Below are 14,975 nucleotides of genomic sequence, written 5' to 3'. Positions count from 1 at the left end.
ACCAAACCTTATTTCTTTTTGTTCAAATTTGGGATGGAGGCCAATTACTTATGGTGCCTTGAACTACATCATTCTCTCTCACCAAAAAAGTATGGAATCACCAATCTTGGAAAATGTTCATTCAATTGTTTAATTGAGTAAAAAAAAAAAACTAATCACAGACATGCCTCAAAACTATTTTCATTTAACATTCCAACCTTCTGGCTTTAAGAAACAGTTAAACAAAAATTAAAAAAGAAAGAAAACTGGAGTCAGTTGCAGCTGTTTTTGCAGATCAAGCAGAGGAAAAAAAATATGCAATCACTCAATTCTGAGGAAAATATGATGGAATCTCCATGTACTTTGCAGTTCTAAAACAAACTTTTGCATCAGATTATATCCCGAATAATTATGTCATCATCACCAAACATCTTCTCAATTGAAGGAATAAGAAAAGTGTCCAAAATCTCAATATAAACTTTTTATTTTACATTTATTGAAGATTTAATGACTGTCATCTCCCCCGTACCTTTACCTGACATGCAACTCCATATCATCAATGATTGTGGAAATTTGCATGTTTTCTTCAGGCAGTTGTCTTCATACATTTCATTGGAACGGCACCAAACAAAATTTCTAGCATTATCACCCTGCCCAATGCAGATTCGTAATTCTTTGCTGAATATCACTTTCATGAGGCCTGAAAATGCTGGGACAGTACAAAATACCCCACAATGACCCCTTTTTGAAAAGTAGCCAGTAAAGGTATTTAGTAAGAGGCATGGTGAGTTTTTAACTTGTAATTTTTTTTTTGTCACAATTATTTGTAAAATAAAGAAATTTAAATTTTTTATATTTTTTTTATAACATACTGTCACCAGTCCAGTACAGCGTTATCATACAACTGGTGTGGCGATGATCAGGGACACTGACTGGTGACAGTATGTAAAAAAAAAACTTGGAATATTTTTTTTCTTTTTGATATATTTTTTTTTTTTTATTACATTCTTTTTTCCCATTTTTTTTTTCTAACTCACTGTGACCAGAGCAATACAGTGTTACCATAATAATACTGTACTACTCTGGGGAAGTGATCAGGATTTTTTTTTTTTTTACACATTATGATTGTTTATAGCAGTGAATTGCATTGCTATAAGCAAGAGTCTTACTGAACTAAATCGATTCATTCAGTTTGTTTTGTTGTGATTAGTTGTGATTGTCCAGAGCTAATCACATGGTACAGACTAGCTGTGATTGGTCCTGTCTGTACCATGTGATCACTGTGACCAATTACAGCTAGCAACACAATCGTATACAATGGATGGCATGAAAGAAAGCCACCCATTGTTTACAACTGTCATGTGATCTTCTGTGACTGGTCACAGTGATCACATGACACTGGCAGCGGGCCGGTACAGTGATCAGTCATCGGCTGTGTCCGATCGCTGCCAGTGTCATGCGATCGCTGGCGTTAATGCTTTCAGTACAATTCTACTGCTCATAGTGTGCTAGTTCTTCCTTAGTGGCTGAACAGCTTCCTAGCTGAATAAAACCCAGCATCATCTGACCCCTTCCTGTGAGCTCAGGTAGTCATGGACATACCCACTAGACTTTAGGACAACAGACAAGGTTTTTACCACGCTGTCTGTGTTCACTGTGGGTGAATGGTAGTGGCAGTACAAGTCACAAATATCTGACATGCGGGCTCTTCTGAAACTCATCCACAGCCCTTAGATGGAAAGGAGGAAGAGACAGCACTAACCACAATTCTAATCAGCTTTCAAAGGTTGATAAAAAAATGATTAAAACTATCATGTGGGGTGGTATGTAGGGAGGGGGTGGAGACGGACTGCCCGATACATGTATAGTATGACTTCCTCTTTAAAACAGTGGTCAGAATCAGGTTTTATTCTATTGCAGTGCTACTTTGGGGCAACTGGTGGAGGTTATTTGTTGTAAATCTGTTGCTTAGTTTTTCTCACTGCTCCTGTTTAGCACTGCATTGCTGTGCAGAAATGACAAATGCCCCCCCCCCCACGTGTGTGCAGGTCATAGTCTTTACACAGGAAGTCTCAAACAGCATATCAAGTACAGAAAATTATCTTTCCTAAGTGAACAGTTTAAAAAGGTTTTACAATGATGATATAGCTAGATCTTACCTGCATGCCTCTCATCTTCTGGAACCGTGCAATGGTGTCGCTTAGTGTGTAAACACGTACATGCCCCATGTGCAATTTTCCAGAGGGATACGGAAACATTGACAATACATAAAACTTTGGCTTCGTCTTCTAGATAAAACAAAACAGAAAGCTCTATGTTATTACAGCATGTACTGCTACAGTTTTGCACAATATAATAAAGCGTTCTCATTTTTCAGTGCTAGTTGTAAAACAGCAGCAGGAAAAGACCTTGGCCTCCTCCATTAAAAAGCGGTATGACAAACACCAGTGTTTTTCGCATTAACACTTGAAAGTTTTCTCCGGCAATACCAAAAAAGAGGGGACACTAGAGAGAAGGAAAAGGGATTGCTGCTCACCCCTTAAAAACTAGAAACAAAAAAGACAGGATTTCCCCAGGGTGGGGTTTTTCGGCAGCACAGTAATGAGTAAAGTCAATAATGTATGAAAAGTGGAACAAATTTATTGTACAAAAATAGTATATCATAAAAGTTAAAACAATGAGCTCCAGTGGGAAGTACCTTAAAACTAAATTGGCTAAACATACATTAGCAGACATATATTCATAACAAGGCTTATTATCATGAACATTAAATCTGACGCGTTTCAACCCATATACTCAGGGTCTTCTTCAGAGGGTCAGTCTGCTGGAAAATATACACAGATAGAGTTGATGTACATATATGGATTCCATTGATATAACAACAATTACACTCATCATACAATACAAATACAGTATACAGTATAATTACCCAATAATGCATGTCCAGCAAGAGAGGAGAAAAACCTCCCACATGGAAATCCCTTAAAAACTGTCTTCCCCTCTTCCCCAATGGAGGGTCCCAGGCACCTCTATCACCACCGCAGCCCAGACCAGGGCAGTGAAAGCAGCGACGTAACATACGAGAGGTCACACTCTCAAGCACCGCCCGCCAGGCCAGGCAACCGGCCGAAAGACAAACCACACCTGCGATCAAAATTACAAAACGAGCTAAATAAACGCCCATAACAAATGTAACAAATTAATCAAGTGTATTGTGTGGACAAAAAGGCCACTGGGGGACTGGAGTCCCCAATATTTATCATACGTATAATGCGTATAACTCGAACCAAGACTTCAAAGCCATATTTGTATAACAAATTCTAAATAATATAAATAATTCATAGAAATATATCAGGTATTGGTAAACACTCAGTATGTGCCATATGTGAAAATGATAATGAGGTAGTGAAGGGGGAGTAAAGGGTGGGAGAGTGGGAGGAACTTGAGTAAAGTGATTGACTCTTTTTTACAACCATTTGTTACATGTATGCCCTCGTTTCTAAAGGACACAATGCACCTACTCCAACTGATTCAGGGAGTATCACTCCCACCGAATTCATTTTTGGTGGCCATTGATGTCGAGGCCCTGTACAGCTTGATCCCCCATAACATGGGGATCGCAGCTGTACGGGTGCTCCTTTCAAGAAATCAGAAATATGATGAAGCATTGAACGAGTTCATTATCAATGGACTTGAATATATTCTGAATCATAATTTCTTTATCTTTGACAACTCCCACTACCTCCAGGTGCAGGGCGTGGCTATGGGCACATGCTGTGCCCCGGCCTACGCCAACCTGTACCTGGGGGAGTGGGAGAGGGCGCTTAGGGATGACGAGGGCCTTTCCATGTATACGAGCCACATACGTATGTGGCGACGATACATTGATGATGTCCTCCTCGTCTGGGAGGGCCCCGAAGAAATGTTACAGAAGTTTTTTGATCGCATTAACCAAAATAAACATAATTTAAAGTTTACTATGACTTATGATCGTGATCAAATAACCTTCTTGGATGTACAGCTGAGACGTACTCCTGAGGGCCAAATCTCCAGTACTCTGTTTCGGAAAAGCACCACAGGAAATACTATCCTCCATGCGGACAGCTTTCACCCTACAGCCTTAAAGAATTCTATTCCATATGGACAGTACCTGCGTTTGCGCAGGAACTGTTCCGATGAGGTTCTCTTCAAGCAACAAGCACAGAAACTACAAACTAGATTGTTAGCACGGGGCTACAGCCGCTCTTGCTTACGCAGGGCTTACAATCGAGCGGCCGCACAACCCCGATACGGATTGTTGTTTAAAGAGAAGGTCAAGGGTGACCCTGGTACGGATCCCACCAGGGTCATTCTACGCTTCTCTAAACAACGTAATGAGATCAGAAACATTATTCGAAAGCATTGGTCCATACTTGTGGATGATCCAAAAGTCAGCAGGTTCATCTCAGATACCCCTTCGATCACTTACAGACGGGCTACATCGCTAAGGGATAAACTAGTTCAAAGTGAGTTCAAAAGTGCACAAAAAAGACGAAAACACTGTTCCGTCTTGGGATCTTTTCCCTGTGGACACTGTTCTTTTTGCCAATATATAAGACATGAAAAAATCTTCAATCTTCCAAATGGGACAACCTTCAAACCGGCACACTTTACCAACTGTCAGACGCGAGGAGTTGTGTACCTCATGTCTTGTGAATGTGGAGCTTATTACGTCGGTAAGACGAAACAGGAATTCCACCGGCGAATATCCAAACATGTCTACCACATGCAAATTGGCAACCCGTACCTACCGCTTGGACGACATGTGATGGAAATTCACAACTATAAAATGCCTAAAGTGTCCTTCGCCGCACTCGATCGTATTCATGTACCAGAACGAGGCGGCGATTGGAACAAAATTTTGTTGCAGCATGAACAGAGGTGGATATTTAAATTAAATTCCACCTCTTTCCCAGGATTGAATGAGGCCATTTCGTTCGCTACATTTTTAAAGGGCTTTGTTTCTGGAAAAACGCAATAATAATATTCTCTCTTAGAATAGAATAGAATAGAATAGAATCAAATAAAATAAGAACAATCAGTAATTCTGACCATGTCCTCCAACCCCCCCCCCTCCCCTGTTTGATGCATTCTTATTTTGTTTTATTTTTTACTTACTTTTCAAATTTGATGTTGCAGAGCTACCAATGTATATGACTGAATTCTCCTGTTTTTACTGATGCTCTATATACACATAATATATGCAATGCCTAGTGGACAATAGTACCACCTCTGAACTGTGAATAGCATATACGTGTGGGGCATTGTGAGGTTTTGGGGATTGGTTCATATTGCACCATTAGTCCCCTCCTCCTCACAAGTTTGCCCTATTGTTATGTTTAAATATCATAATTTATTATTCTGCTTTGTGTCCCCCTTTTAAACTGCTTCTCCCCTGACCAGTGGAGCTCTGGCGTTTTCTCCGCTGTCGCTTCCGAGTCGGGGGTGATCTGTGACGTGGCTTCCCGGGCAAGGGGGGGGGGAGGAGCCGGCCTTCACAGGCGGCTCCTCCCCCCTTGTTCACCATTGGACGCTCGGGCGGGCACCGGGCGCCTTGTTGGGGACCTCCCCCCCCTTGCCGGCGGCGTTCCGGAACACTCTCGGATGCTCCTCGTCGCCGCGCATGCGCGGGGCCCCACGCGTGCGCGGGGCCCCACGCGTGCGACGTGACGTCAGGGGCATCGCGAGATTCCGGCGAAAGTGACGTTATGTCGGAGCCTTGGCTTTTTTCGAACGCCGTAGGGCGATTAAGGGATTGCACACACCTGTGATGGACTGCAATGAAGTACACACACCCCCATTAAATGGATATATATATATATAAAGTGGTATTCGCAATACACCCTCAGTCTTTCCCTGTTTGGTGGACTGGAAGCACTCTTTGTTGTCACACAGTAAGTATACTTTCTAGCGATGTGTCTTTGCACCATTTTTTGCCCTATATAATCATGGCTCATGTGGTAATTAATTAATCCCACATTGATCCTCACTCATTTATTTATAATGATACTGTTATTTTATTTATATTTTTTTCTTGTTTATTTTAGACTGGTTGACTCAGGATTGGATACTAATCCACTGAGTCTGATATAGCTTGCGACCAATTCCGGGTTGGCTGACAAGTAACAGTCTAGCTACATGGGGCAATATGGTGCAGTCACATGCGCTACTTAACACTGTTTGAGGTAATGTCTTGCATTCACAGTTGTTTTTTCTTCTTTTTTTCTTTATTTGGGTCTTTTTGGGCATACCCCCTCTCTCTCCCCCCTTTTTTCGTTCACTGGTGGCTTTTCTCACACATTCTGGCACTTATGTCACTAACTTCCCATCCCACGCACATACACCGCATGGCTTGCTTCACCATTCACTCTCCACCTTCCCTCGCTCCCTCCCACTCTCCCACCCTTTACTCCCCCTTCACTACCTCATTATCATTTTCACATATGGCACATACTGAGTGTTTACCAATACCTGATATATTTCTATGAATTATTTATATTATTTAGAATTTGTTATACAAATATGGCTTTGAAGTCTTGGTTCGAGTTATACGCATTATACGTATGATAAATATTGGGGACTCCAGTCCCCCAGTGGCCTTTTTTGTCCACACAATACACTTGATTAATTTGTTACATTTGTTATGGGCGTTTATTTACCTCGTTTTGTCATTTTGATCGCAGGTGTGGTTTGTCTTTCGGCCGGTCGCCTGGCCTGGCGGGCGGTGCTCGAGAGTGTGACCTCTCGTAAGTTACGTCGCTGCTTTCACTGCCCTGGTCTGGGCTGCGGTGGTGATAGAGGTGCCTGGGACCCTCCATTGGGGAAGAGGGGAAGACAGTTTTTTAAGGGATTTCCATGTGGGAGGTTTTTCTCCTCTCTTGCTGGACATGCATTATTGGGTAATTATACTGTATACTGTATTTGTATTGTATGATGAGTGTAATTGTTGTTATATCAATGGAATCCATATATGTACATCAACTCTATCTGTGTATATTTTCCAGCAGACTGACCCTCTGAAGAAGACCCTGAGTATATGGGTTGAAACGCGTCAGCTTTAATGTTCATGATAATAAGCCTTGTTATGAATATATGTCTGCTAATGTATGTTTAGCCAATTTAGTTTTAAGGTACTTCCCACTGGAGCTCATTGTTTTAACTTTTATGATATACTATTTTTGTACAATAAATTTGTTCCACTTTTATTGACTTTACTCGTTACTGTGCTGCCGAAAAACCCCCACCCTGGGGAAATCCTGTCTTTTTTGTTTCTCCGGCAATACCAGCACTTATTTTTCAAAAACATTCACTGTTGAAAAAAACCCAACATTTCCTTTTTTTTTTTCAGATTCCTACCTGTTTTGGCTCTTTTTTGTTGTGTGAGAGAATCTGAACAGGAGTGACTATTTTATTATTAATCAGCTGATGTACTTGCAGTGTTCTAATGGCGAAAGTTGCAGGGTCTGCATTCCTTTGGGAGTATTTCACCACAATTACATTTCTATTGCAGAGGATGCTTAAAATCTGAATTTTGTCTTTGTGCAGAATTCTGGGGAAATCAGTGAGCAAATCACACAAGCAGAAAACCTGTGTACAGAAGGCCTCCAGGTTGTGATATTGTACTGAATTTTACAGAGCATTACAATGCTGCAGATTGAAAAGGAAAGGTAATTTTGTAATAACATTAAATTACAATATGACTTGTGTAGCAATTGTATTGGCTATATTATTTTTTTTATCTGCAATTTTTTTTACCTTACATAGATCCATTTGGTACTTCAAGGTGAGGTTCCTAAAAATTAACAGCCCAGTGCAGCAGGTATATGGGGGTTTATATGCAATGTGCTTGCCGTCACCAGGCAAAATTTTGCCCTGGTAAACCATTAAAGAAAGCACCTTGTGTGTTGACATCAAAGCAAGTGAAAGCTGAATAAATAACCATCAGCATATTTACTGATGCACAAGCATTGGACAAAATACTATGCCCTGGTTATTATGCTGCAGTAATATAATGAACTGTTAAGAGATTCATTTATTCTTAGTCTAAGATGATCTTGGTGCAGAAAGTTGAAGGTTGACATCCTCAGGGATGTAGCAAATACTGCTTGATAAAGGGTGGATGAGAATAGGTCTTGCAACTTGGTGAGCTCTGGAAAATTGCATATAACCCCCTACAACACACACATTAATTGCCAGCAAGATCCTCTAGGGGTAGTGTTAAGCTGGCCATAGACTGTTCAAATCGCGGCCGGTTCAGCAGGAACCGGCTGAGAATGGAACCATATGGACAGGCTGAATTTCCTCAAATTGATCAGAGTCTGTTAGTCCTGGGTGAGTGTTTTCAGAGAGGGAAGCATTTTTTTTTAGAGCCTAGCCTGCAGAAAAGGGCTGATATTAAAAGGGACTTCTTTAAGGCTGGGTTCACACCATCGCCGCATGCGGCTCCAAGCAGGGGTCCGGTGCGCCCTGATTCACCTTTTCAGGTCAGATTTCAGACCATATTTTTGGCTTAATTCGGACCTTAAACAGACCAAAAGACGCAAAGGGCTCCTATGCAAATTCCCACCCGGAGCGGCAGCGGAGATATGTGAACCAGCTCCATAGAGAGCCGATCAAAATCTCCTGCTAATGCGAATTGGATGCGGCGTAACCGCATCCAATTCACAATGGTGTGAACCCAGCCTTAGACTGAATACTCATTTCATGTATAAGGTGGATGTCTCGCCAACAATCGCTCTCAGCCAGTGATCTACTTGTTGATTGCAAGCCTACATATTGAGTAGGATACAATTATTTGCTCACTAAAGAATGGGTTTAGTTTGTAATGATAATACAGATATAGGATTGTGCCATGATTCACAGCCTGAAAAAAGTTCAAATACATTGAACAATGTTTGTGCTGCAATGGATACAAAGTTCTTACAAGAGTCTGGACGCTTCTCATAAGAATGATCTAAAACCTTTATATGCCTCCTAATACAATTGGTGAAGGTTAATCCAATCAAACATTTTTCATTCACATGTAGGCCTTCTTGTAGTTTTATTCCCAAAGATATGTGTTTTATTATAACGACTAGAGTAGCATGGATGTAAAAGTGTAAATCCGCTCTGGCTAAATATTAAAACAGTTTAGGATAAGGTTAAAGGGGCTAATTTAATCTGTTCCCACTGAAAGATTTTACCACTTGATGGAAATCTTCTCATTAGAGTATAAAAAAAAAAAAAAAAAGCACTGTGCCGTAAAAAGGTAACCATCAGCAGTCTAATTTCTCTGTGGCATGAGTCTAAAATCACTTGTGTAGCCTTAGCCATAATTTGGTTGGCCACCATCAAGATATAACAAGCATTAGATGTATTCTGTTGTATTATGGCATGCTTGCAGACTGTACACAATAAGGGAGTCTTTGGATGTTGTATGTAGAAGATTTACCTGATTACAGTACTAATATTTTGTCATGTACTTCCATTTACAGTACTCAATTTAACCACTTCACATCCTTAGGCAGTTTTAAAATGTCCTGGGCTTGAAGTCGTCCTTACAAACTCTTGGCTACAGCTGCAGAGCCATGAGCTTGGGGACCTTTTTTTAGACGGTGATCGGCTGTTCAGTGAAGAGAATATGAGTGTCTCTACAGCTGCCTAATATCTTTTTTACATTGGTGAGGACTGTACCCCTGCCCTCTCCTGTTCCTCCAAGAGGCCCAGGACCACTGTTACTGGCCTGAAACTTCGAGAGCAGAAGTGATCAGAGATCCCCCTGCAACTAATGAACCTGGAAGTGAAATGTAATATGTCAGTTCACAGCTGTCATCCTACTTTAGCTTGCAACTTGGATGTTGAGTGGTCCCATTGATTTCAATGAACAAGTTTAGTAGGCAGCACCGCTTGCCAAACTTGACATACCGAGTTAAAATAAATGCCAAGCGAACAGACGCAAGTGGCTGCCATGTCACACTATAGATGGGCAGTCATGGGTCAGTAAAAGCACAGATCAACTGCCTGTTATTGTTGCCCCCATGTAAACCAAGCTCTCTACTGTAAAATCCATGTTTCCACTAATGCCAAAAAGTTCAGCTTTTACTAAACTTCCAGTGAGCTGCAGGTATAGGAGCTGCCGCTCTCATACAGGAAAGTGTCATTTATCCACCCACCTCTCTCCTTGTCCATTCACAGTGAGCTTTGTATTCTGTGAACCATACAGAAAACACACACTTTGAATGATCACAGTGAGAGGGGGGACAAAAAAAACAGCATGGCTTCCATGCATAAGGGCTACAGCTCTTAGTCACAATACTAAACGTATAGCAAAAGCTGTATTTTTTGGCACAAATACAAATGTGGATTTTATAGTACAGAATAGAGAGCTGGATCTTTAACTTTTTTTCACATCCAAACAAGAATTTATAAAACCATCTGTGACTGGAATAAAGTCAGGTAGCTATATACATTATTTTCAAGGGAAATTACTTGATCTAATAGAAAGATTAAAAGTTAAAGCCAATTTTTAGTGGGAAAAATTAATTCTAATTGTCAGCTAGTAGGCACTATAAAGTGCCAAATCGTACTTTTCATGACAATCGGTCTCCTGCCGGAGTCCCACCGAAGTCTCATGGAAATACCTACTTAAGGATACTTCTTATTTCCACAGACTTAAGCAAGCCTCCCATACATTTAACAGTGCCCAAAGCTGGCGATGGGTAATTCGGGCACTGATCACTATCATGTAGGTGGGTGGAGAAGGAGAAACAAGCAGAAGTATCAGAAAGTAGACTGTAAAGTAAAATGTTATGGGGCGTACACACGGTCGGACTTTTCAGCTACAAAAGTCCGACAGCCTGTCCGACAGACTTTCGACGGACTTTCGACGGACTTGCGGCGGACTTTCTAACGAACAGACTTGCCTACACACGATCACACAAAAGTCCGTCGAATTCTTACGTGATGACGTACACCGGACTAAAATAAGGAAGTTGATAGCCAGTAGCCAATAGCTGCCCTAGCGTGGGTTTTTGTCCGTCAGACTAGCATACAGACGAGCGGATTTTTCGACCGGACTCGAGTCCGTCGGAAAGATTTGAAGCATGTTTCAAATCTAAAGTCCGTCGGATTTGAGGCTGAAAAAGTCAGTTGAAAGTCCGGAGAAGCCCACACACGATCGGATTACCAGCCAGCCTTAGTCCGTCAGCGTCCGTTGGACTTTTGTAGACGAAAAGTCCGACCGTGTGTACGCGGCATTAGATCTGACACCCCATGGTGCCTACTATTGGGCAATTAGTTTGGCTTGGTCTTACTCTCCCCACACTCGGCACCAGTACTAACTGCAAAGGCTGGGGTAAAAATTTTAACAGTTTACAGAAAAACGTTTTCTTTTTTTTTGGGATTGTGCTCAATGTGTTAAACTAAAAAGTGCTGAGAGTTTAACATTACTTTAAATTATCCATTGGATTGTTATAGATTTGGATAATTGCAGGAGAGCCCTTTTGTTGATAGAATTCTCAACTTTCCCCCCACCGGCACAAACTCCTATGGCAGGCATAGATGGGAACTTAGGAATAAATTTAATGCAACTAGAATTGTGAAAAGATAAAAGATAACACAGGTCAAGGCAGTGTGCTATATACCGCATTAGACTCCAGTCATGGAGTGACCCTCAATAAACATATATAATTCAGTGTACATACTTACATCTACTTCACTGATTTGAGTAAACTGGTCCTTTATCCTGTGATGCCAAAATCTTTCTATCCTTTTTCGGGTTTCCTCTCCGAAAACTTTTTCCCATTCTCCTGCCTCAGAAGAAATGGTCCGAGTTATTCCATGGCACATAACCCGCTGCCAGTTTTTGGGCCATGTCAGTCCATTTAGTCTCCCCCGAAGGCAGGAGCTGCAAAATCCAAGGCCCATTATCGCTGGACCCATTATCTACAATGTGAAGCCACTATATAATTAAAAAGAAAATAAATGTCAGTGAGTGATATATACACCATAAAGAGTTTTACACTGATCTGATTATTAATAATTATATTGAATTAGGTGGGTAATAGTCATCATTATTAGCCTTTGATCTGCAAAAATCAGACTATTTGCAGTCCATGACAAGGCGGATTTTTTTGTCAAAAATCACAAAAGAACTTATATTCGTCTGTTCTTCAAATACCACTGAATATCCTTTGGCAGTCACAAAGGAATCCTTCTGACCCGAGCATATGATTTTCTGACAAGTCACATTTCAGGTCTTAGGTATTATTTTTATCATTTTCTTCTTCTTTTTTCTTTTTTTTTTTTTTTTTTTTAACAGTCCTCAGCAGTATGAGAATAATTTCTCCAACGTCCCCATCACTGCTTAAACAAAAAGAATTTCATGTATATGTAAATTCAAACACCAAAATCCCACATATGCTTTTACATGTTGATTTTAAAACGAACTTTCAATATTTTTTATTCTGCAATTTATATGAAAACAATACTTGGTGATCCCGGCATAAGGCCCCTTTCACACTTGTGCGACTTGTCCTGCGACTTGGGAATGCAAAGTCGCATGACAAGTCATACCCCATGATTTCCAATAAGTACACCAGTACAAAGTCGCTCAAAAATCGCTGCAACATAGTGGCAAAATCACGCGACTTTAAGGTCACATGAGTGTGAAAGTGGCCTAAGGGTCCTTTTTCAGGCACTTTCTGGTATAGGACAATAACTCCCTGTTTTAGTCTTCCAATTGTGTCCCTGCATTGTCACCCTGTCACAGAGGCTTCCAGTAAAGACTAAGGGGGAGATTTACTAAACCAGGTGCACTAAGAATCTGGTGCAGCTGTGCCTGGTAGCCAATCAGCTTCTAACTTCAGCTTGTTCAACTAAAGCGGAGTTACAGCCTATATCACAACAATGGCTGCAATAAGATGACCACACCCCAATTCATTTTCAGATACTTTTTTTTTTTACCTTTTCTGGAGTCTTTAAGGCTGCACTTCGCAGAGGCACATCATTTCTGTTTTTCCATTGGCTCCTGGGATAGCTGTGTCATCAATCCCAGTAGTCAATGGGCATCCCCCGCACTTCCTGCATCACCGCCATTGCTATGGAAATCTCGTGGACACACAGTGGGCCGCGATTCGTACTCATTGCACATACGTGAGATCGGAAAGTGCATGCTGGATAGCCACCTGCACCTAATCCCAGAAGAGAGTACCAGCGGGCTTCAGATGCCCACAGTCACGATGGCCGCATGCTGAATCAGGAGCATATAGTAAGTAATGAATGCTGCACAAAGAACAGAAAGAGCACAATAGACAACCCATGCTGATTTGTAATCCATGAGCGGTGACTGTCAGAGGGGTTATTTAGCAACTTCAATACCAGGCACTTCCCCCCCCCCCCCCCTTCCTGCCCAGGACAATTTATCTTTCAGCGCTGTCTCACTTTGAATGACAATTGCGCGGTCATGCAACACTGTACCCATACTAAATTTTTATCATTTTCTTCCCACAAATAGAGCTTTCTTTTGGTGGTATTTGATAACCTCTGCGGTTTTTAATTTTTGCGCTATAAATGAAAAAAGACCGACAATTTAAAAAAAAACTGATGGGCACTGATAGGCAGCACTGATGAGCTACTGACAGGCATTACCGAGTGGCACTGATTGGCACTTTGATGGGGCACTGACAGGCATTACTGATGGGGCACAGATTGGCACTGTTGTGGGCACTGTTGTGGGCACTGACATCCGTTTATTATGGGGACAGGTTGGCAGGTGTTGGGCATTGATTGGCAGCTGATGGCCACCTTTTGATGGGGGTTGTGCTGATAATCAATGTGCTGATTATCAGCACAGACCCCCCTCCTGACAGGGAGAGCCACTGATCGTCTCTCCCTGTCAGCGTGAACGGAGGAGAGACGTTTACCGGCACTTCCTGGTTCACACGATGATCAGCTGTGATTGGTCATAGCTGATCACATGGTAAGAAGCCTCTGTCAGAGGCTTCATACCATGATCGGAGTTGCGGTGTGTCAGACTGACACACAGCACCTCCGATCGGCGCGCTGTGTACCAGCTCTGTTATCCTGATCACGTCATCTGACATTTGATCAGGATAACACAACCACTTTGCCGCCATCATTCTGCTATATGGCGGGCGGCAAGTGGTTAAAAAAAAAAAAAACGTCCAGAACTCTTTAAAGTGGAGATCCAGTCCCCCAACTTTTTTTTTATTTTTTAAACTGCTCTGCATTTGTCCAAACACGTACATTAACAATAGCAACATGTCATATGTGTTGCAATTTTACTTTCTTTAACTCCTTCAGATCCGCGCTATAGCCGAATGACAGCTACAGCGCGGATCTGCTTTGCCGGGAGCATGTCTATGGACATCCTCCCCTTTGCAGCCTTGCCACGCCCCCCTGAAAGGGGGCCCCCGGCACGCGCTGTGATCACCCGAGTCAATGAGACTCGGGTGATCACAGATCCGAATAAGGGGTCGATCCCGGCCCCTTACCACGTGATCATCTGTCAGCCAATGACAGCTCATCGCGTGATGTAAACAGAGGATCGGTAATCGTTTTTTTTTTCTTCTCTTCTTCTCTTCTCGCCTGCAAGTGCCACAAATCAGTTCCAAAAATCGGTGCCAACAGTGCCCATGTTACTTAAGTGCCAGCAATCAGTGCCACCTATCAGTGCCCACAAGTGCCACCTATCAATGCCCACCAGTGGTGCCAATCAGTGCCCCATCAGTGCCACCTAGCAGTGTTGCCTATCAGTGCCACCTATCAGTGTCACCTACCAGTGCCGATCAGTGCCCATCACTGCCACCCATCAGTGCCCATCAGTGTAGCCTGATCAGCGTACATCAATGAAGGAGAAAAAACACCTGTTTGCAGGTATTAACAAAATATAAAACGGTTTTGTATTTTTTTTTTTTTTGATTTCGGTCTTTTTAAATTTTTTTTCATTTGGGTACAGT

At 41.9% G+C, this 14,975-nt stretch overlaps 1 protein-coding gene across 2 annotated transcripts in view; it reads right to left on the bottom strand.

Annotated features, from left to right (window-relative positions):
• Nucleotides 1-14,975, bottom strand: part of LARS2 (leucyl-tRNA synthetase 2, mitochondrial) — a 349,131-nt gene that overhangs the window by 294,359 nt on the left and 39,797 nt on the right. For both annotated transcript variants that reach the window (XM_073630436.1, XM_073630437.1), the window contains 2 exons: nt 11,704-11,956; nt 2,139-2,267 (listed from right to left, as the gene is read on the bottom strand). In XM_073630436.1, the coding sequence (XP_073486537.1) occupies nt 2,139-2,267; nt 11,704-11,937 (363 nt within the window). In that variant the 5' untranslated portion in view covers nt 11,938-11,956. The remainder of the gene's footprint in view (nt 1-2,138; nt 2,268-11,703; nt 11,957-14,975) is intronic.

Source organism: Aquarana catesbeiana, linkage group LG05 (genome assembly GCF_042186555.1).
Source record: "Aquarana catesbeiana isolate 2022-GZ linkage group LG05, ASM4218655v1, whole genome shotgun sequence".
Classification (NCBI taxonomy): domain Eukaryota; kingdom Metazoa; phylum Chordata; class Amphibia; order Anura; family Ranidae; genus Aquarana; species Aquarana catesbeiana.
The sequence above is the reverse complement of the archived record's forward strand: the minus strand, read 5'-3'. Positions and strand labels throughout refer to the sequence as shown.